Genomic DNA, 21,530 nt, shown 5'->3' on the forward strand with positions numbered 1-21,530 from the left:
AGCCCATGCATGCTGGGTGAGGGGATCCGGAGGTTGCAGTCTCTGCATGCTAGGGGAGGGGATTCTGGGATTTGCCGTCCGTGCATACTTGGTTGAGCAAGACCGGTCCAGATGAGCTCGGGGGATCCCTTTCCACCCGCGCCAGACTCTCTGGCCTTTCAACCTCTCTGCCTTCCACCAAGAGAGACGCCCGGGAAGACCTCGGAGCTTATCCCTCCCTCCCTCCCTCCCTCGGCGGACGCGACTAGATGACCTCGGGAGTGCCCTGCCTCCCTCCCTCCCTCTCCACCCATCCCTAGGCTTGGCGAGAGCGGGCAGGCGGAGCTTCCCCCCCCCGGTGCCCCCCCTCCCAGTGTGCTGATAGGTCCCTCCGCCGCGCAGGCGCCCTAGAGGCGGAGGTGTGGCTGCAGGTGAGGGGTCCGCGGCGAGCTGGGAGGGGGGGGCGCAACGGGCGGGGTCTCCGGGGGTCGCCCTGGGCACGATCCGGGCATTGCAAAGGCGGCCGGTGGGCAGTGCCCACTTTGCAAGCGTAGCCGGCGATTGCAAGGTCTCCGGGGCTGATTGCACCGAGCCGGCTTGCTTTCCGCAGCGGTGCCCACCGACGCCCGCTCGGGTGGGCATCCCGGCTTCTTCCCCCGGCCGGGCTGGCATTCCCCTTCCCCCACCGCCAGCGGGCACCGGCCCCCCGTGGGCTTCCCTGGCAGGCTGGGTTGCCTTTCCAGAAGAGGCCCAGCTGCCATCTGCCAGGCACGGTGTAAGGTCTCCTGCTTGGGGGTGGGGGCGGGGTGGACTAGATGACCTCTGAGGTCCCTTCCAACTCTGCTAACTCTCTTAAGCCCCGGCTAGAGGACGGTCACTGCACGGCCAATGGGCCCCTTCGTTCCCTGCTTTGGCTCAGGTGGAGCTGGGCATGACCCCTCGGGATGCCCCTGGCTCTGGTTCTGGCCAGGGTGGCATTTGTGGGCTGGAAATTTGGGGGGGGGGGCTTTCCGTGGGATGCCCGTTTTGGAGCCATAGAAGAGCTTTTTTTTTTTTTAAAGGCTTGGCTGACTCTTTCGTGGGGCACCCAAGGAGTTTATTTATTTATTTATTTATAGTTACATTTATATACCGCCCTATTCCCTGAGGACTCAGGGCGGTTTACAGGGAATTAAAAATCCACCATACAAAAGTTAAAAAACCAATTAAAAAATATTAAATTACCCTGAATACATTAAAACCCCCAATTAAAATTTCTCCTCAGCCTGGGCCTGAAAGCTCAAAGAGCCAGGTCTTCAGGCCCCGGCGGAATGATCGGAGGTCGGGGGCAGTCCTCAGCTCCACCGGCAGCTGGTTCCAGAGGGCAGGCGCTCCCACCGAGAAGGCCCTATCCCTGGGTGTCACCCGCCGGCAATCTCTCACCGGCGGCACCCTGAGCAGACCCTCCCTGTGGGAGCGCACTGGGCGAAGGGCGTTTGATGCCGGCAGCAGGTGTTCCCTCAAATAGCCCGGACCCAGGCCATGTAGGGCTTTATAGGTAATAACCAGCACCTTGAATTTCACCCGGAGGGCAACCGGAAGCCAATGCAGCTCGCGGAGTAGAGGTGTTACATGGGAGTATCGGGAGACCCCCATTACAACTCGCGCGGCCGCATTCTGCACCAGTTGAAGCCTCCGAGTGGTCTTCAAGGGCAGCCTCATGTAGAGAGCGTTACAGTAGTCCAAACGAGTTGGCCCGGTGAAGTTTCTAATCGGATGCTGCCTCTTGAATAGAATAGAATATAGAATAGAATAGAAAATAGACTATAGAATAGAATAGTATAGAACAGAAAACAGACTTGGAAGGAACCTTGGAGGTCATCTAGTCCAACCCCTGCTCAGACAGGAAACCCTATACCATTTCAGAAAAATGGCTGTCCCGTCTCTTCTTAAAAACCTCCAGTGTTGGAGCATTCCCAGCTTCTGGAGGCAAGGAGTTCCACTGGTTAATTGTTCTAACTGCCAGGAAATTTCTCCTTAGTTCCAGGTTGCTTCTCTCCTTGATGAGTTTCCATCCGTGGCTTCTTTTCCTTAGTGTTGATATAAACCTTAATTGACACCTTCTGCCTTATTGATATCTAGGGGTGGTGTGTGCTTCTGGATGGTTTTGCATTTGCCAGGAACTTGGTAGAAAAATTATGAATGCAGCTGGTTGGATGGTTGAGCAGTGTCCCAAAGGTGATTTTTTCAGCTTTTCTTTGAAGACGTTTCGCTTCTCACCCCAGAAGCTTCTTCAGCTCTGACTGGATGGTGGGGGGAACGGAAGGATTTATACTCCTTGCAGAGAGCTGGTCATTTGCCTTCTTTTAGTGAGTCATTGAGGCCACATGGAGGTCTACCTGTGTCCTCAGGGTCACCTGAGTAGGTGTGCAAATGGGTATGGAGCCTTCTTGGAAGTGCTGAAAAGGAGTTTCATTCCCCATCATCCAGTCAGAGCTGAGGAAGCTTCTAGGATGAGAAGAGAAATGTCTTCAAAGAAAAGCAAGAATGTCCAGGTGCCTCCTGAAAAAAAAGCACCTTTGGGACAACCGTGGCTTGGAGGACTGAGATGGTCCATCAACATTGTAGTGCAGGGGTCTTCAAACTTGGCCCTTTTATGACTTTTGGACTTCAACTCCCAGAATTCCTCAGCCAATGCTGGCTGAGGAATTCTGGGAATTGAAGTCCAAAAGTCACAAAAGGGCCAAGTTTGAAGACCCCTGTTGTAGTGCAATGTTTCTCCACCTTGGCAGCTTGAAGACGCGTGGATTTCAGGGCCCAGAATTCCCCAACTATCCTTGTTTGCTGGCTGCGGAATTCTAGTAGGTGAAGTCCACCCATCTTTAAGCTGTCAAGGTTGTGAAACGTGCTTATTTTTCTCTTTCAACTTACTCAGTGTTTTGTTTTGTGCTTGTTGTTTTTAAGCGGTTACAGTTTTATAGTGACGTTCTTTCTGTTACAATAGTTGTATGCCGTTCATTAACGCAGGGGTAGGCAACCTTGGCTCTTTTATGACTCATGGACCTCAGCTCTCTTGAAGTCCACGAGTCATAAAAGAGCCAAGGTTGCCTACCCCTGACTAGTGGGTACCACGTTAATATATATTATATATATATATATATATACAGGGAGTGCAGAATTATTAGGCAAGTTGTATTTTTGAGGATTAATTTTATTATTGAACAACAACCATGTTCTCAATGAACCCAAAAAACTCATTAATATCAAAGCTGAATATTTTTGGAAGTAGTTTTTAGTTTGTTTTTAGTTATAGCTATTTTAGGGGGATATCTGTGTGTGCAGGTGACTATTACTGTGCATAATTATTAGGCAACTTAACAAAAAACAAATATATACCCATTTCAATTATTTATTTTTACCAGTGAAACCAATATAACATCTCAACATTCACAAATATACATTTCTGACATTCAAAAACATAACAAAAACAAATCAGTGACCAATATAGCCACCTTTCTTTGCAAGGACACTCAAAAGCCTGCCATCCATGGATTCTGTCAGTGTTTTGATCTGTTCACCATCAACATTGCGTGCAGCAGCAACCACAGCCTCCCAGACACTGTTCAGAGCGGTGTACTGTTTTCCCTCCTTGTAAATCTCACATTTGATGATGGACCACAGGTTCTCAATGGGGTTCAGATCAGGTGAACAAGGAGGCCATGTCATTAGATTTCCTTCTTTTATACCCTTTCTTGCCAGCCACGCTGTGGAGTACTTGGACGCGTGTGATGGAGCATTGTCCTGCATGAAAATCATGTTTTTCTTGAAGGATGCAGACTTCTTCCTGTACCACTGCTTGAAGAAGGTGTCTTCCAGAAACTGGCAGTAGGACTGGGAGTTGAGCTTGACTCCATCCTCAACCCGAAAAGGCCCCACAAGCTCATCTTTGATGATACCAGCCCAAACCAGTACTCCACCTCCACCTTGCTGGCGTCTGAGTCGGACTGGAGCTCTCTGCCCTTTACCAATCCAGCCACGGGCCCATCCATCTGGCCCATCAAGACTCACTCTCATTTCATCAGTCCATAAAACCTTAGAAAAATCAGTCTTGAGATATTTCTTGGCCCAGTCTTGACGTTTCAGCTTGTGTGTCTTGTTCAGTGGTGGTCGTCTTTCAGCCTTTCTTACCTTGGCCATGTCTCTGAGTATTGCACACCTTGTGCTTTTGGGCACTCCAGTGATGTTGCAGCTCTGAAATATGGCCAAACTGGTGGCAAGTGGCATCTTGGCAGCTGCACGCTTGACTTTTCTCAGTTCATGGGCAGTTATTTTGCGCCTTGGTTTCTCCACACGCTTCTTGCGACCCTGTTGACTATTTTGAATGAAACGCTTGATTGTTCGATGATCACGCTTCAGAAGCTTTGCAATTTTAAGAGTGCTGCATCCCTCTGCAAGATATCTCACTATTTTTGACTTTTCTGAGCCTGTCAAGTCCTTCTTTTGACCCATTTTGCCAAAGGAAAGGAAGTTGCCTAATAATTATGCGCACCTGATACAGGGTGTTGATGTCATTAGACCACACCCCTTCTCATTACAGAGATGCACATCACCTAATATGCTTAATTGGTAGGCTTTCGAGCCTATACAGCTTGGAGTAAGACAACATGCATAAAGAGGATGATGTGGTCAAAATACTCATTTGCCTAATAATTCTGCACTCCCTGTATATATATATATATATATATATATATATATATATATATATATATATATATATATATATATATATATATATATATAACGGTCAAAGAATGCCGACTGGCGGCCCCCAGGGGGAGGGCGTTCTCTGTGGGCGCGCCGGATTTATGGAACCATCTTCCGGTTGAGCTCCGGATGGCGCCCGACCTTCGCTCCTTCCGGTGCGATCTAAAAATTTACCTCTTCGAACAAGCTGGCCTGGCCTGATGGGATGGGGTTGGGTTTTATTAATGTGTTTTAACCTGCTTTTAATGTGTTTTAATTTATTTGTGGGCATCTTGTTTAATCTTTTTTAATTTTTGTATTTTGTCTTTTAATATGTATTGCCCTGTTCACCGCCCTGAGTCCTTCGGGAGAAGGGCGGTATACAAATTAAATGAATAAATAAATAAATAAATAAATATTGCTAATCCATGTACGGTATGCCACACAATAAGTGGTATACAAGCACACGTGGTCACTTTCAGAATAAGCAATGATTTGTTAAGTGCAGAAAACATAGGAACATAGTGGTGGGGGGAAATAACAGCAGAGAAGAGGAGAAAAGGAGTTATCTAATTTCCCTCAACACTTTTCCCTCTTTCCAGCTAATTGATCCTCTAGTTCAGGATCTTAATTATTGCTGAGTTCTCATGGAGTCGCCAAACCACTGAAAACCAGTGATTGACAGTGAAGAACTATCCATCACAGATGTCCGGGGATGAGTGGAGGAGAAATGGTGATGGGTAATAAAATGTGCAGGGCGGTGCAAACTCTTCCCCTTATGTTATATCGTTTTGGCACCATCACAGTGATAGACAGATGTCTCTTTTCTAAGATTTCCACCATTCTATCCATTTCTGTACTTTTTCCTCCAGCTCCTCTTAGAATAGTTTGTTGTCAAACTATCTGTGTTGCTCTAAAACAGGGATCTTCAAACTTGGCCCTTTTATGACTTGTGGACTTCAACTCCCAGAATTCCTCAGCCAGGCACGCTGTCTGAGGAATTCTGGGAGTTGAAGTCCACAAGTCATAAAAGAGCCAAGTTTGAAGACCCCTGCTCTAAAATGCCTCTCCATCCAGTCTCATCATTTGTTCCCGTTGCGTTTTCCTGACCACCGAGATGGTGCTCCTATTCCATGTTGTATGTTGGGCCTTATTGTTTAAGCTCCATGCTGTTCTTTCTGTTTCGTTAAGAGTCTTTTAAACATTTTTTTTCAGTCTCTCTCTCTCTCTCAGTCACTCCCTCTCTCTCTCTCTCTCTCTCTCTCTCTCTCTGTGTGTGTGTTACATAGAACTTTCATTTTAATTTCCTGTTATAATTCTTTAGTAAAGTTCCTCGTAGGGCTGGTAGTTTGTCGTTTGTTTAAGCTTCAATGACCCAGTACAGTCATTTTAAATGAGAGTTAGATTTTTGATCGGGTTCCAAATCTCTGCTCATAGGTTTCATGCTGCTTAGTGCAGGCTGACTCAGGAATTCTGGGAGTTGAAGTCCTCGAGTCATGAGGGGGGCCATAGTTCCCTCATGCTGACTCAGGAATTCTGGGAGTTGAAGTCCTCGAGTCATGAGGGGGGACATAGTTCCCTCATGCTGACTCAGGAATTCTGGGAGTTGAAGTCCTCGAGTCATGAGGGGGGCCATAGTTCCCCCATGCTGACTCAGGAATTCTGGGACTTGAAGTCCATGAGTCATAAAAGAGCCGAGGTTGCCTACCCCTGGCTTAGCATTGGCCAGTCCATATTTACAACACTTAGTTTTCCAACAGGATCACCACCTTTTTAATCCTTAACTGACTCCTCTGCACTCTTTCTTTATTAAGTCCTGGATTCATTTTTTGAACTTGTTTTTTTTTATTTTTGTGGTGAGGTCTACCTACCGGAACATAATAAAAAGGTAGAAGAGTCGAGCGCTACCAAAATCAAACAAGAAATTCATACGTAATAGTGATTAAGATGTACTAAATGTAAACAAAAGAGAGACCTATATACTATTACAGTAAATATAATTTTGCCAATCCTTTTAAGTATTATTAAATCTGGAATGTGCAGAAATTTACTACTCTTGTCTTCTTCTTTTTATAATAAAAGGATTTTTCAAAATGGCCAACTGCTGCTGTGCAGCATTAATACCGGAGTGGGTATAGATTCTCCTGCTTGAACAGGGGGCTGGACTACAAGACCTCTAGGGTCTCCTCCAATAATATTTTAGGGTTGTTAAGTTTTACGTGAATTCTTATGCGGGTCAAAGACTGAAATAAAAATTCATTGAAAAAACAGTTGTGCATCTTTTTGAACAGCGGGCTCACACATCATGTGTGGTTTGTTTTTGCTTAGTGTGATATGCAAATGTGGTCTTTGTGGTTTACAAACCATGATTAACAAGTCTGAAAAACTGCCAAGCAACAGTCACTTGAAGCAGAACTTTGGGACGTTATGCAAACTTTTCCTTAGTAAAACTTGTTTTTCTGTATGCTTGGGTCTGTTTTTTTTAAAAAATTATTTATTTTCCCTTTAATACTTTGTGTTTTTATTTTTGTATTATGTAAACTGCTGAGATACTTTTTTTGGAATTGAAAGGCACGTACATCACAGAAGTAAATAAATAACACGAGTTTTAATGCATTAATCATTTTTTAGTCAAATTTATATGGCCGCCCACTGCATGGAAAGTTACTGTGGGCTTATTTTTTTTTTTTTTTACAATTCTATTTATTGCATTACGGTCATTTTTTCCAAAATAGCCGCTAGGTAACATAGAGAAATTTTGAGGGTCTCCTTCTATGTTAAAATCAAACAAGGTCATTTCTTAGGGCAAGTTGCATATTTTATATATTTATTTGCATCTTACCTTTATTACCGGTATTTTTACAAATAACTCAAAGCGGTGAACATATCCATCACACCTTCCTTCCACTTTCCCTACAACGACAACTTTGTGAGATTGTCAGGCTGAGAGAAATCCCGAGGTCTTCCAGCTGGCTTTCACGGCTAAGATAGGATTTGAACTCATGGTCTCCTGTTTTCTAGATTTGCGCCTTAACCACTCTTATCATATTAGGGGATATGTGTGCTAACAGATGCAGTTGACTTTTTTTTAAAATCAAATGCTGTCTGGATTAATATGAATTTTAAGCTGTAATGTACAGCTCGTTTTCTAATTAGGTGACAAATAAGATTTTATTTTGAGAAGGGTTTTTTTCGGGTGCTTATACTGCGTAGATTATCTTAGGCTTGGCCAATCTTATTTTGCCTCCCAACCAAAATTGTTGCTTAGTTGGAAGCTTCCATTATGATGGTAGCAGCATTATTTTGATACGCAGATTTGAGTCACGGCAAACTGCCTTCCTACATCCAGATTTCCCCTAAGAAAATATCAAGGAATTTGGGGTGCTATCCTTGATTTGCTTTCTTTGGAGGCCAACAAGGCTTTTTCTGGAATCAAAGAATAAAATAGAATAAAGTAGAGTAGAGTAGAGTAAGTAGAGTAGAGTAGAGTAGAGCTGGAAGGGACCTTGGAGGTCTTCTAGTCCAGCCCCCTGCTCAAGCAGGAGAACCTATACTGCCCCAGACAGGTGAATGTCCAGTCTCTTCTTGAAAACCAGTGATGGACCACCAACTGGAGGCAAGCTGTTCCACTGGTTGATTGTCCTGACTGTTAGGAAGTTTCTCCTTAATTCCAGGTTGCTTCTCTCTTTGGTCAGTTTCCAACCGTTGTTTCTCATCCTTCCCTCTGGTGCCTTGGAGAATAACATGACACCCCCCCTGCTCTTCTTTGTGGAAGCCCCTCAGATACTGGAATACTGCTAACATGTCACCCCTGTTTCTTCTTTTCTTTAGACTGGCTAAATAAACCCAAGTCCCGTAGCTGTTCTTCATGCATTTCATTTAACCAATAAGATCAAGCAATGGAAAAGAGATGTAAGCCTCTGCTAAACTTGAGAATTTATTAGACTCGCAGACTTCAGCTTTCTCTTCCTACCCTAATTGTACATAAAGTCCCTGACTCGGTATCCATCTGCAGCTGACTTCTCTGGAAATGTCTTCTTCTTTTCCAGCACTTTCGTAATCATGGCATGCAAATCACTTTCCTATTTTGGGGAGTGCATAAGCCCTCTCCTCCTACTTAGATTACCTCTTAATTAAACTGTCAGTTTTGTTCAACGGTTGTGAGACGAGCTTCTCTTCATTTATTAGAACTTCTCAGATAATTAGTCCGTTGCAAGAAGATCAGTTCATCCTGTTCCTGATCAAAGCATCTGAAGGATTTCTTAGTAAAGAAGATGATGTGGAACTGGAAATTCTTTTTACAACAGCAGACAAGAGTGTGTTGGAAACTCATTCGGCAGACAGCAAATTATAACTCAGACTCATCTATTTCAGAGTTTTGTGGAGCACATTTTTTTTTGCATGTACAGTGTCCGTTACTTGACAAGATTAAATTTCTATGCTGGCAGGTCCTGGCTCATGAACAGCAAGTTTATAGATAAAATTTGCATGTCATTCCTCTTAAAAAAAATTTTTAATACCCCTGAGGGTATCACTGCCATATGGTTAAAGGTGCCTTAGGTTATCTGTTTGCAGGCAGCCTGAATTATCCACAAAAACATTATTGAACATATTTGTGTAAAGGGTGTTGTAGAAATATCGATGGGGATTCTCCATCATCCAGGTCATGGTTGTCCCAAAATTGCATTTTCAAAAGGACTGGACTTCCCTTGATTTTCCTTGAAGACGTTTCACTTCTCAAATAGAATAGAATAGAAAATAGAGTAGAATAGAATTAGAATAGAATAGAAAATAGAATAGAATAGAATTAGAATAGAATAGAAAATAGAATAGAATAGAATTAGAATAGAAAATAGAATAGAATAGAATTAGAACAGAATAGAAAATAGAATGGAGAATAGAATAAAATAAAATAGAAAATAGAATAGAATAATAGAATAGAATTAGAATAGAATAGAAAATAGAACAGATCAGAAGAGAAGAGAACAGAAGAGAATAGAGCTGGAAGGGACCTGGAGGTCTTCTAGTCCAGCCCCTGGCTCAGTTCTGAAGAACTGAAGAAGCTTCTTGGATGAGAAGTGAAACATCTTCAAGGAAAAACAGAGAAAGAGCAGTTGCCTTTTGAAAAAGCACCTTGGGGTGATGCAGAAACATCATTTGGCTCATCTTCACAGGATTTCACACAAGTATCTCTTTATTATCTGCATGAGCAAGAAGAATGTGAAAAATGACCAGCAGCTTTCGAGATTGCGTAATCAAAGAGCCTGCCAATTTAAGGGTAATGCAATAGCTAAGAGACATGCCGTTTTTCTTGTCCTGTCTCTTTCGTGGATGTGCTGTGTAAGGCGGTGGCTCATCAGGGGAGACAATGTTGGTATCATGTTGCTGATCAGCCAAAACTCTTAGACTTAAGAGAATTGTAGCTCTTGAACTTCCTTGATGCAATCATGTGGTCTTCTGTTTACTACTTGGCCTATGCTGGGCCTAGAAATTGAACAACACTTGTGGAAACTTGATGAAAATAACAAGCCATACCACTTGGTTTCTGATATGGTGTGAATGGGGTTTCTTGAGATAATGACGATATCTTGGGATAGGTCAATCATTTTTATCTCGTGATCTTCATTTTTTTCCTATATTCCCTGCTTTAGTTTGATCTGGACTGAACCCCCTTCTTCTGAATCTCTGAGGACCAGACATGAAAGCTGATCTATTAAATACTGTTTATATAGTCCAGGGGTCTTCAAACTTGGCCCTTTTATGACTTGTGGATTTCAACTCCCAGAATTCCTCAGCCAGGCACGCGTGCTTGGCTGAGGAATTCTGGGAGTTGAAGTCCACAAGTCATGAAGGGGCCATGGTTCTCCCATGCTGGCTGAGGAATTCTGGGAGTTGAAGTCCACAAGTCATGAAGGGGCCATAGTTCCCCTATGCTGGCTCAGGAATTCTGAGAGTTGAAGTCCACAAGTCAAGGGGTCTTCAAACATGACCCTTTGATGACTTGTGGACTTCAACTCCCAGAGTTCCTCAGCCAGCCTTGTCATAAAAGGGCCAGGTTTGAAGACCCCTGTTCTAAGATGACGCTTTCCCCACTTTTTGTCCGAGTGCAGTGGAAACGGTCTACACGTTCTGAGTAAGAAGAAGCCAGTTGCAAACTGCCTGAACAGGAATTGTTGGTGATCTGATTGACTGAGATGATGTAATGGACAGGACTTGACTAGCTCGACCTGTTCTACTAGATTGGGCCTAATCCAGATATGTTTGTTTGCTAGGCTTGTATCCAGACTTTGAGATCACATGTTCGAGAAGAACAATAAAGAAAGAAAAATAAAAGTCCAGGACTTCACAGGTACCTTCCCTTCAGGTCAGGAGTTGCTAGAGCAAGCTAGTAGTGAATTGATTTGCATTGCAATAACTCTCTGATGCAGTTGTGTGGTCTCTCTTTTTTTGTGAGCTCAAAGACCCTGTATTTACAATGGTTTTAGGGTCTTAAATCTCACCAAACGTGGCCTCAGCAGATACATTTCCAGTCACTTGTCTGAAATGGTGGACAGTCACTTGTCTGAAATGGAGTAGGTTTTTCCTGATTGGGCAGGGGGCTGGACTGGAAGACCTCCAAGGTCCCTTACAGCTATATTCTATTCTAATTTCCAACTATCCTTCCTTCTGGCTTCTGGCCCAGAGATTTGCATCCCCAATCTCATAAGCTATCTAGACCCAGGAAACGTGGGACCACTTGTGAAAGGACTTTTTTCCGATGTTGCGTGACTTGCCTATTATCCTGGTGCATAAGTATGTAAAGGAAATCAGGTCACACCAATGAGTGGGTAGTGTCAAGCTTGACTCTTTAACGTTAGCGATACTGCTAAGAATGCATGCTAAGAGAAATACACATTGTGATGTTGGATCTTAAATATCACACCGTTGAAAACTTACATCGCTCTAAGAGGGAAGAAATTCGTGTGTGTTTCTCTTTCTTTGTTGCAATGTTAATTGTTCCGTTCAGAAAGCAATCGGGGTTCCAGAATTCTGTGATTTTTTTTATGTTGTTGTTTTCAATTTGGAAAAAGAAATATTTTAAAATGCTCTACCTGTGTGTGCACGATTCAAGATTTATTCTGATATCGTTTTTTTTAATTTAAATTTCTTTTTTTTAAAAAAAGGCAAAGAAGCTCAGAGTTAATGCTGTAGCTTGTTGTTAGGATAGAATGTTTACATTTTGCGAATTAAGTTTAAGATTAAGATCTGGTAAAATAGAGAAAAGAGAAAATAAAGGGGAAAAATGCTGTTCTGTGTTTTTTTTAAAAGAAAAAATAAATGTGTATTGCTACGATATACACACTATGATTGAGCGATGATTGGTTTTAAAAAATTCTTGTTGATTTCTTGTGGTTCTCGTACCTAAAATATTTCAGAAATGGGGAAAAAATGTCTTAAAAGCTTTGAAGTATAAATCGGCACATTTGTAACGAGAACTTTCTTTTGTTGCCGTGCTGCAATAATTCTTTATTAAGGCTCTTTATAGTAAGCAAATATTTGCTGTCATTGAGAGCTATTTCACTTGTAGTTTATATCCCTTAGAATTAATTGTAGCATTTAAAAGTCTTGGGGGGATTTTTTTTTTAAATGCATGTCAGATCGCACAAAATAACATTTAGGTCTATATTTAGCCAGCCTAGCTGTAAATAATTATGGAACATCTGGAATTGGTAAAGGGATGAAGGATCGCTTGCTAGAAGTAACTTTCCTTTATGCTAGGCAGTTCTGATTTTTCCCATGTTCGTCTCTAAAATAAAAAAAAATGCGCTCGTTGTAATCTTGTGCCCTTTGGAGACATGGGGATGGTGACCTACATTACAGATTAGCCTACTTTGAAAAAAAAAGGCAGCTGTGCATTTCCATCTACCTTTGCAAATTTCTTTCTAAAGCAAGCGACATCTCAAGAGTGAAATCCATAGACGTAGGGACAACAAGAAGAAAACAGTATTTTTCTGAGAAAGAGAAACAGTATTTGTACCGGTGTATTTACTACTGCCAGTGTGGCTGTCCTAAAAATATTTGGAGATAGTCTCATAGAATTGTTGAAAGAAAAGTCTTCATCATGGTTTAAGTCGGGGATAAACAACATGGCGACTGCTTTGGAAAGAAGGTTGCAGTTTATTGAAGAGGAGAGCCAGACAGGAGGATGGCTCTGGAAGAAAAGAGAGGAAAAAAAAGGGCTGAGCACATGTAGGGACTGGGTTTTTATACCCTCTTGAGCCTTTTGTTGGGAGTTGTTTCCTGATCCTGTTTGAGGCTATTTCCTGTGTCATGTATTTTGCCCTTTATCCCTTTGGCATCTGTGAGTTAATCCTATTATGTCCTGTTTTAGACTTTGGGTGGGGTATGTAGATTTTAGATTTTAATAATCCAACTTTCCTGGATTATTTACCTCTGCATCTCTACAGAGCTGGGAGACCTGGGGCTATCAAGAAAAACTGGGCGTTACTTTCTGCCTCTTTAAGATCCTTTTAGGAAATATATTTTTCTGCCCTTTTAATATTTCCTTCTCTGGGGGGGGGGGGCTGACTTCCCGCAGAATCATAGGCCTGGAAGGGACCTCGGTGGTCTTTTGTGCCAACCTGTTACTCAAGACAGGAGGCAGGAGACCATCCCAGTCAAATGATTGTTCAGTCTATTTAAAAAACCCTCCAGTGATGGAGCATCCACAACCCCAGAGCAAGCTATTCCATTCATGAATTGCACTCATTTTCTCCTTACTTAATTGTTGTATCTCAGCTTCCACCTATTACTTCTTAACTTGCCATCTGACGCTCTAGAGAATAGGTCAATCCCTTCTTCTCTTGACAGCTCCTTGAGTACTGGAAGAGAACTGTCATGTAGGCTAGAGATATCTAGGTCCCTCAACTATTTCTCATACATACAATTTAGCCTCCAGGCTCTTGTCATCTTGGTTGTTCTTCTCTGCCCCCTTTCCAGGGTCTCAACGTCTTTTTTTTGTATTGTAGTGACCAGAACTGGACACAATATTCCCAGCATGGTCTCACCAGCATGGTGTAAAGTGGTGGTATTACTTGTCGTCGTGTTGACGCAATCCTGCTGTTGATGCAGCCTAAGATGTTGATGCATTGGCTTTTGTTGGGCAGCTGCAGCACACTGCTGGCGTGCTGCTGTACAGTTGTATTGCCTTTTAATCACCTGTTTATGCCTCTTTTTCTGAACGGCCTGGCTAAATAATCTGTTCAAGGGCTGTGGAACACTTAAGAGGCACGGATAGAGGAGAATACTTGTCGCTCAAGGTTGACATGAGCGGTGCATAGTGCTCTTTGAGATTGGTGGTTTTCTTGCAGATGTTTCATTACTAAACTAGGGAACATTATCAGTGCTAGAAGGGAGTGGGGTTTGTGGAGAGGAGGAGGAGGAGGAGGAGGAAGAGGAGGAGGACTGTGGGATCCTTAGTGTTCTGTGAGCTTGGTGATTTTCTTGCAGACGTTTCATTACTAAACTAGGTAACATTATCAGTGCTAGAAGGGAATGGGGTTTGTGGAGAGGAGGAGGAGGAGGAGGACTGTGGGGTCCTCGGTGCTCTCTGACCTTGGTGGTTTCCTTGCAGACGTTTCATTCCCAAACTAGGTTACATCATCAGGGCAGAGTAAGAGGCATTGGAAAACCCCTCTGGATGCTCCATTGCTTGTTAATTTGGGTGGGGGCTGAGAATGAGGTCCCTTCCTGAACTCACCAACCTTCAGTGAGTCAACAATTCACATTTTGAAATTACTGATATTTGGAAATCTACGTTAGTAACATATATGTATGTCTGAGTTAACTTTATCTTCCTAAAGCTTATCACCACAATTGACTTCTTTGTAGAGGTCTCTAGCAGCGGGCCACCGGTCACTGAAGCCCCTTGGCGTTTGAGCGTGAAAAATACATTTCACAGGAACTAACAAATCAAGTTTAAGTTTCTGAAAAAAGGAATAAGCCTCTGTCTTCATTTGCTAAATAAGGGCTAGGCATTCTTTTGAGAAACATTGTGCACATCTGGAATTTTGAAGGAATACTTCTGGGTTTGTATAAACTGGAAGCTGGCAGGAAATTGCTTATTTAAATATGTCTTCCATAGAAGTCATGAATAAACACAAGCTAACTGTTATAAGAAAGCAAAGTTCTTTTCACCCTATTAATCTACCCAAAATTTTGCAAACCGTTATCTGTTTTCCTTAACTGGTGGATAGGCTTCCAAATTAGGCAGTTTCTTCACTAGATTTGCATCCTGCCATTCCTGCAAGGGCAGAAGGCACTGTAGGTATTTTTTTCCACAGCAACAACCAGTAGTATAGGTTGACCCAATAGGTAGTAGTTATCCAGTCAGTTTCTACAACCTATGGAGCATACATCCACTCACCACCAGCCAAGCTGAATTCAGGAAGTATTTACATTTTGTTTGCAACCAAAGAAACGCATAATCCTTGACTTGCAAACTTTCATTTAGTGACTGTGTAGGTGAAGAGGGAAGGGGTGTCCCTCCTGCATTTTTCATTCAACCTACTAAACCCATCCTAAGTGCCCTGATTTTTCTTTTTTAAAAAAAGCAATATATTTTTTCTTTTTTTTAAAAAAACAATATATTTTTATTGAGGGTTTGATTTAAAAAAAACAGTGAGAAGGCAATGTTCATTAGGATGTAACCGGTCCCTCTATTTGCCCCCAATTCTGTGCTTCATTAGTAATTATTAATTACTAACTACTAAATCTAGATTTTGAAGGCAACTGTAATAGTCCAGTCAAAATAGTTCTGTTGTAAATTTATAATATATAAAAGAAAATAAATTGCAAGTAGGGAGGAGACATTAACTCTTAACTGTGTGTTGTTCTCTAGGTATTCCTGAAAAATGGATGATGACTACTTTGGAGGATTTGAGGTATGGAAGTAAAAATATGTAAGTGTTCGCCACTGATATTTTCAATAAGGAAGGCTATGTAGCACTCAGAGTTTGAAAGCATGGCAATCGATCGCTCTGTGTAAATGATTTGTGTAAATTTTATTCCGTCACCTGTAATGTGTCAGATTCTAATTTATGTAACTTGTTATGGATTTACGAGTTGCTAAGACGGGCAAGAAAACACAGTTTGCACTTGAAATGCCCTGGGATATTCTACTACTTCTTTGAATATCAAGCGGTAAAATTTCTCTCAATGTTCAGAACTGAACTGTATCAATGTTGATCACGTCTCGGGAATCTTTAGCAAGTGATTGCTTTCGCAGCGTTTGAAACTAGCTTATATTTATTTCCCCTCTTTACCAAATTCTTGTGTTTTAAAAGTGTCAGAATCCCGGACTTCTGCATCCGGATATGGTAGTTATTCCCTTGAAGGAGTTCTGCCTAAGTCCCTCTTCAGAGTCGGGCAGCAGAGGGAAGTTGAAATCCTGTTTGACCGGTGCTAATTTTTTTTGGGTGTGTGTGTGGGGGTGGCATTTCATCTCTCCCCCCCCTCTTTTTCCTAACAGAGTGCCAAAAGTTAGGAATACAGGAAGCTGGTTTATACTGGTTGGGAAAGCCATGCCAGGGGAGCGAATTTCCTGACCGTTGGGCCAATGTTTAATATAAAGTTATGCCAAACTTCACATTTTTATATAATATGGAAAGAAAATATTTTTGGCATAAATAAACAGCCAATCAGGGTAAAGTAACAGGGCGCTTTCAAATGCTCACACGCTGGTAATCAAGGAGAGATGCAGCCTAGAATTAAGGAGAAACTTCCTGACAGTGAGAACGATTAACCAGTGGAACTCCTTGCCTCCAGAAGTTGTGGGTGCTCCGTCAATGGAGGTTTCTAAGAAGAGACTGGACAGCCATTTGTCTGAAATAGTATAGGGTCTCCTGCTTGAGTAGGGGGTTGGACTAGAAGACCTCCGAGGTCCCTTTCAACTCTATTCTGTAACTAAGTAGTAAAACAGAGGTGGAAGCTGTTACAGTATTTGATTATGTGCTATACCAGGGGTAGGCAACCTTGGCTCTTTTATGACTCATGGACTTCAACTCCCAGAATTCCTGAGCCAGCTGGCTCAGGAATTCTGGGAGTTGAGGTCCATGAGTCATAAAAGAGCCAAGCTGGCCTACCCCTGTGCTATACTGTACTATATAATTCATTTGTTGAAGGTGCCAGACAGTTTTTGATGTGACTGTTTTTCTCTAGCGTCACATTATTGATGAACAAGCTCCTTAAAAAAAATACAGGGAGTACAAGATCAGCCAAACTGCAATCTTAGTGAAAGTTGAAATAGCATGAAAATGCCTTCGTACCAAAATCATATAAAAATGGTGCCATGACTAGCATCTTCACAGCTGGAGGCCGCATGTATGGCTTCATTGCAAAATGTAAGTAGTCTGCCGGGGGAAAAAACAACAACAACAACAACTAGATTTGATTTAGTTCAATCCAGGTACGATTAAATAAATTGTCATGCCCATTTGTCTCGTGGTGCTCCCCACGGAAGTGTGCGCATTGGAGCCATGGACACCAAGCTGGGCTTCAGAACTGCTTGGAAATTCTTCAGATTAATAATGAGCATTGAAGAAAATCTTGTGCCTAGCTGAACAATATGTGCCTTGCACTTTTAGGCTGCAGAAATTTTTTTAAAAGATGGAAACGGTGAACCTCAGACAACGTCTCCTGCTATTCCTTGGGCAGCCTTTTCCACAGGTATAGAGAAATACTGGTAATTTTGTGTGTGTGTGTGGGGGGGGGGGGTTCTTACGGGCTTTTCTGACTACTGGGGGCAGTGTCAAGAGGGAAATCAGTCTGGAGTCATCCAGCCTCTTTTGACATCTGTTAACTCTAATCTAGCTCTAATTTAGTGCTGACCATTAGCTGACCAGATTCTTGTGCCTAAGCTTGGGCAAAAAATCTTAATGTGTGGTCCTGACACTTTGCGCCTGACATGAAGATACGTTAGTCCTTCCTTTTATGTCATACTTGTTGTGATTCAGGGTCAGCCTGTGGGTTCGGCAGTTGGGTCGGACGACTCAGAGGAGGAGGAGGGGGGTGTTGAAGAGCTTGCTGATGATGGCTTTGAGGCTCCGCAGAGCCCTCAGCCAGGCCCCTCCCACCTGGTCACGATGGAGACCCAGCTGTGTGAGCCTGACAGTGTGGATGAAGATGACCCACAGCTGGCCCTGTTCAAGGACGCCCGACGCAGGAGGCAGTCAATCAGGAGTAAACAGAGGAAAGCAATGGGGCACCTCGGAAGGAGGCAGAGAGAGGCCACACCCTGAACTGTATTTAAGGGGAATGTGTGGGAGGGCTGGTTGGCTGAAGGCAACCGCTTGGATAGTTCCTGTTTCATAGCTCCTGTTTCATGGTTGGTGTCTGTTGCTCTGTTTTATGTTAATAAATTTGGCAGGCTTTATTCCAGCTTCTTGCCGTTTGTAAAGGGGTTGTCCCTGCTTTTGCTGCAGGGCGGGTAGCAGGCTGGTACAGAACAATACTCACATACACAGACATATACACTATGATGGAGATAGATTAGTTTATTTCCCAGCTTGAAAAAGATGTTTTGATTTTTAGTCCATTTCTAAAAGACTCCAGACGCTTTGCTGGTCTTTACTGATTGGAATAATCCCTTGGCCAGAGAAGTGAGTTCAATCATCTTGAACATTTCAGAAGTGAAATTCTCAAGCTTACAAACGCTTTAATGTTTCCAACCCGTACTGGCTTATAATAAGGGTTATTAAAGTACATTTTCCCCAAATACTATAACATTACATAGTATTTGTCTTGGGTTCTCAAGATGCCTTCCCGAATAATCTTTAGAACAGTTTTGTGAGATGTTGTGAACAACTTAGTGAGATGTTGTGTAGCGGAGAAAGAGTCAAGAATTAGATATTTGATTTTCGAGAAGGAGTGGAGATTTGATCTATGGATTTACCATCTGCAATTTTATCCTCTCTCTATTGGGTGTGCAGAAAACTAGACAGTGTGCAAATTCACTCCAGTTTGTGCAGAGTAGACAGACGCAAATTAAGTAATATCTGTTTGGCATACATAACTGCCTAAGCCGTTTTCCAAATCAGCATAACTGCAAAAACATTGAATTCTTGCTATACAATTATTTTGTTTCCATAACCTATATTTGTGTGTGTGTGTGTGTGTGCATCAATTAAGATCGTTTACCCTTAAAAATCATACAATTATTTTTACAAAGCAATGTTTATTCTACTCTCTTGCATAATTAGAACAATTTGAAAGTTTCACTCATGGCGTTTGTTTGCTCTTATGCTCTTACAACAGGAAAACTTATGAGAATTGGTACTATTTTGTTAAAAAAAGATAAACACACACACACACACACACACACACACACACTAAGCAAATTTGTGTTTTGTTTTTATGGTAATTCATGGTAATTTGTCGATTGTTTTTGGCTAGCACACCAAGTCCTTATTTTTAGCTTCACAGAAAGATACAAACTTTTAAAAACAGATGTCTATTGAAATTTCTTTTCCTTTCACTTGCATTCCTTTCTCTTCCTTGTTTTCAACAAATAGTGCCTGGAATTATTGTACCACCGACAGTTTCTGCCGGGCTGCTTTTGAAACAGGCTCCAGATGATGTCCCAACAGACACTCAACCGCCACCCAACACTTTAAGTGCAGCTGATCTTAAAGAGCAGGTAAAAATGATTTTATGATGATTTTTAATGCACGCAACAATACTTTTGAAACAGAATCCACGGTTGTAAATAAATTGTAAGTAGAGAAGGACGAGGGGGTGGTATGATAGCTGTCTTCCAGTACTTGAGGGACTGTGCCAGAGGAGAAAGGCTCAATTTATTCTCCAAAACAGCTGAAGGCAGGAGAAAAAGCAATGGATGGAAGGTTATCAGAAGAAGATCCAATCTGCAACTAAGGAGAAATTTCCCGAGAGAAGGTGTGTGAATTAATTAATCAGGGGAAGAGCTTGCCTCTGGAAGTTGTGGGTGCTCCAACACTGGAGGTTTTTAAGAAGAGACTGGACAGCCATTTGTTCAAAATGGCATAGGGCAGGGGTCTTCAAACCTGGCCCTTTTATGACTTGCGGACTTCAACTCCCATGCCTGGCTGAGGAATTCTGGGAGTTGAAGTCCACAAGTCATAAAAGGGCCAAGTTTGCAGACCCCTTGACTTGTGGACTTCAACTCTCAGAATTCCTGAGCCAGCATAGGGGAACTATGGCCCCTTCATGACTTGTGGACTTCAACTCCCAGAATTCCTCAGCCAGCATGGGAGAACAGTAGATCACTGTGGATTAATGGGACTTCCTTAGAAGTAATCTTGCATAAAGTGCAACGATCTGAATGTCTTCCCAGAGATATTGTTGCCCCCAAACCCGGTTGTCAGGATTAAAATTCAGATTTTAGTGTATCTAAAGTGATCTAAAACATTTCCTTTCACATACAGGATTATTGGAAATCAAAGTGTAGTTTAAGAAATAGGGTAAGGAATTGAATGTGGAATAAGCTATTTCCCCTTTAAGGAGGAAATTTCTTGACTATTGTGCTTTTTGCTTTTTTTTTTGAGATTGGAAAAATGATGAAAATTAGGGATGGAGAAATATCAGGCTAAAAATCTAACTAGGCCTGACAATGGGATGGTTCTTTAGATCAGCGTTTCCCAACCTTAGGAACTTGAAGATGCGTGGACTTCAACTCCCAGAATTCCCCAGCCATGCTATGCTGGCTGGGGAATTCTGGGAGTTGAAGTCCACGCATCTTCAAGTTCCTAAGGTTGGGAAACGCTGCTTTAGATGGGTAATTTAGTAGATGCTTCTGAGAAAGATCAACGTGTGCCTATTTTCAGATCTATACAGTCAGGAATACAGTTAGTCCTTGATTTACGACTCTAATTGGCATGCTAGGTGAGGTTGATGTTCTGAGTCATACACAGTTTTGTATTTTATTTCTCATGCTTGTTAAGCAGATCACTGCAGTTGCCATTAAGCCAATCCGGCTTCTGCTTGTTGGAAACTAACTGGAACTGTCAGAAACGGCAACAACTTCAGGATGCTGCAACTGTTGTAAATACATGCCGGCTGCCAATTGCCGAAATTTTGATCACAGGATTGTGGGGATGCTGGGATAGTCGTTAAGTGTAAGAATTGGTCCTAAGTCACATTTTTCAATGCCGTTGTAACATCCGACAGCCGCTAAACAAGTGATTGTTTGTCTAGGGCTACCTCTGTGTTTAAGCGTCACATGATTAAATCTTTACATCTGTACATCTCACTGTTTTGTGTCTTCCATAAAACAGTTGACTGAGAATCCAAAAAGAGCATCTGCCAGTTATGACGAAGCTGATACAAGATTAAGGCGAAATGATTCTGAAAAGCATTTTCAACAAACCCTTTCAGCTCTGGAAAGTAAACTTCAAACGGCAGATGAAGAAAAAGCTAGAATAAAAAAGGTATAGCTACAAGTCTACAGAAACTCCCATTCAGGGCTGTGTGGTTGTTAAGCAGGGGTGGGGAACGATGGTCCTTTTATGACTTGTGGACTTCAGCTCCCAGAATTCCTCAGCCAGGCCTAGCGTGTGCCTGGCTGAGGAATTCTGGGAGTTGAAATCCATAAGTCATAAAAGGGCCATGTTTGAAGACCCCTGTCCTAGAGAATAACTATTTAAGTATGAGCCAGCTGTGAGGTGCAGCTGCCCCAAAAGCCAATGAAGTCCTAGGCTGCATCAACAGAAGGATAGTATTAAGATCATGTGAAGTGTTAGTACTGCTTTATGTTGCACTGCAAGGACCACATTTGAAATATTGCACCGAGGTTTGGTCACCACGATACAAAACAG

At 42.4% G+C, this 21,530-nt stretch overlaps 1 protein-coding gene across 1 annotated transcript in view; it reads left to right on the forward strand.

The window, feature by feature from the left end:
- The first annotated feature begins 397 nt into the window (after positions 1–397).
- The window catches only part of CCDC91 (coiled-coil domain containing 91), a 100,947-nt gene continuing 79,814 nt past the window's right edge, over positions 398–21,530 (forward strand). Inside the window, exons 1-7 of the mRNA XM_083366533.1 lie at positions 398–410; positions 10,974–11,050; positions 15,581–15,623; positions 17,325–17,406; positions 19,251–19,375; positions 19,549–19,605; positions 20,991–21,143. Coding sequence (XP_083222659.1) covers positions 15,594–15,623; positions 17,325–17,406; positions 19,251–19,375; positions 19,549–19,605; positions 20,991–21,143 — 447 coding nt within the window. The 5' untranslated portion in view covers positions 398–410; positions 10,974–11,050; positions 15,581–15,593. The remainder of the gene's footprint in view (positions 411–10,973; positions 11,051–15,580; positions 15,624–17,324; positions 17,407–19,250; positions 19,376–19,548; positions 19,606–20,990; positions 21,144–21,530) is intronic.

This window comes from Vipera ursinii, assembly GCF_947247035.1.
Source record: "Vipera ursinii genome assembly, chromosome: 6".
Classification (NCBI taxonomy): Eukaryota; Metazoa; Chordata; class Lepidosauria; order Squamata; family Viperidae; genus Vipera; species Vipera ursinii.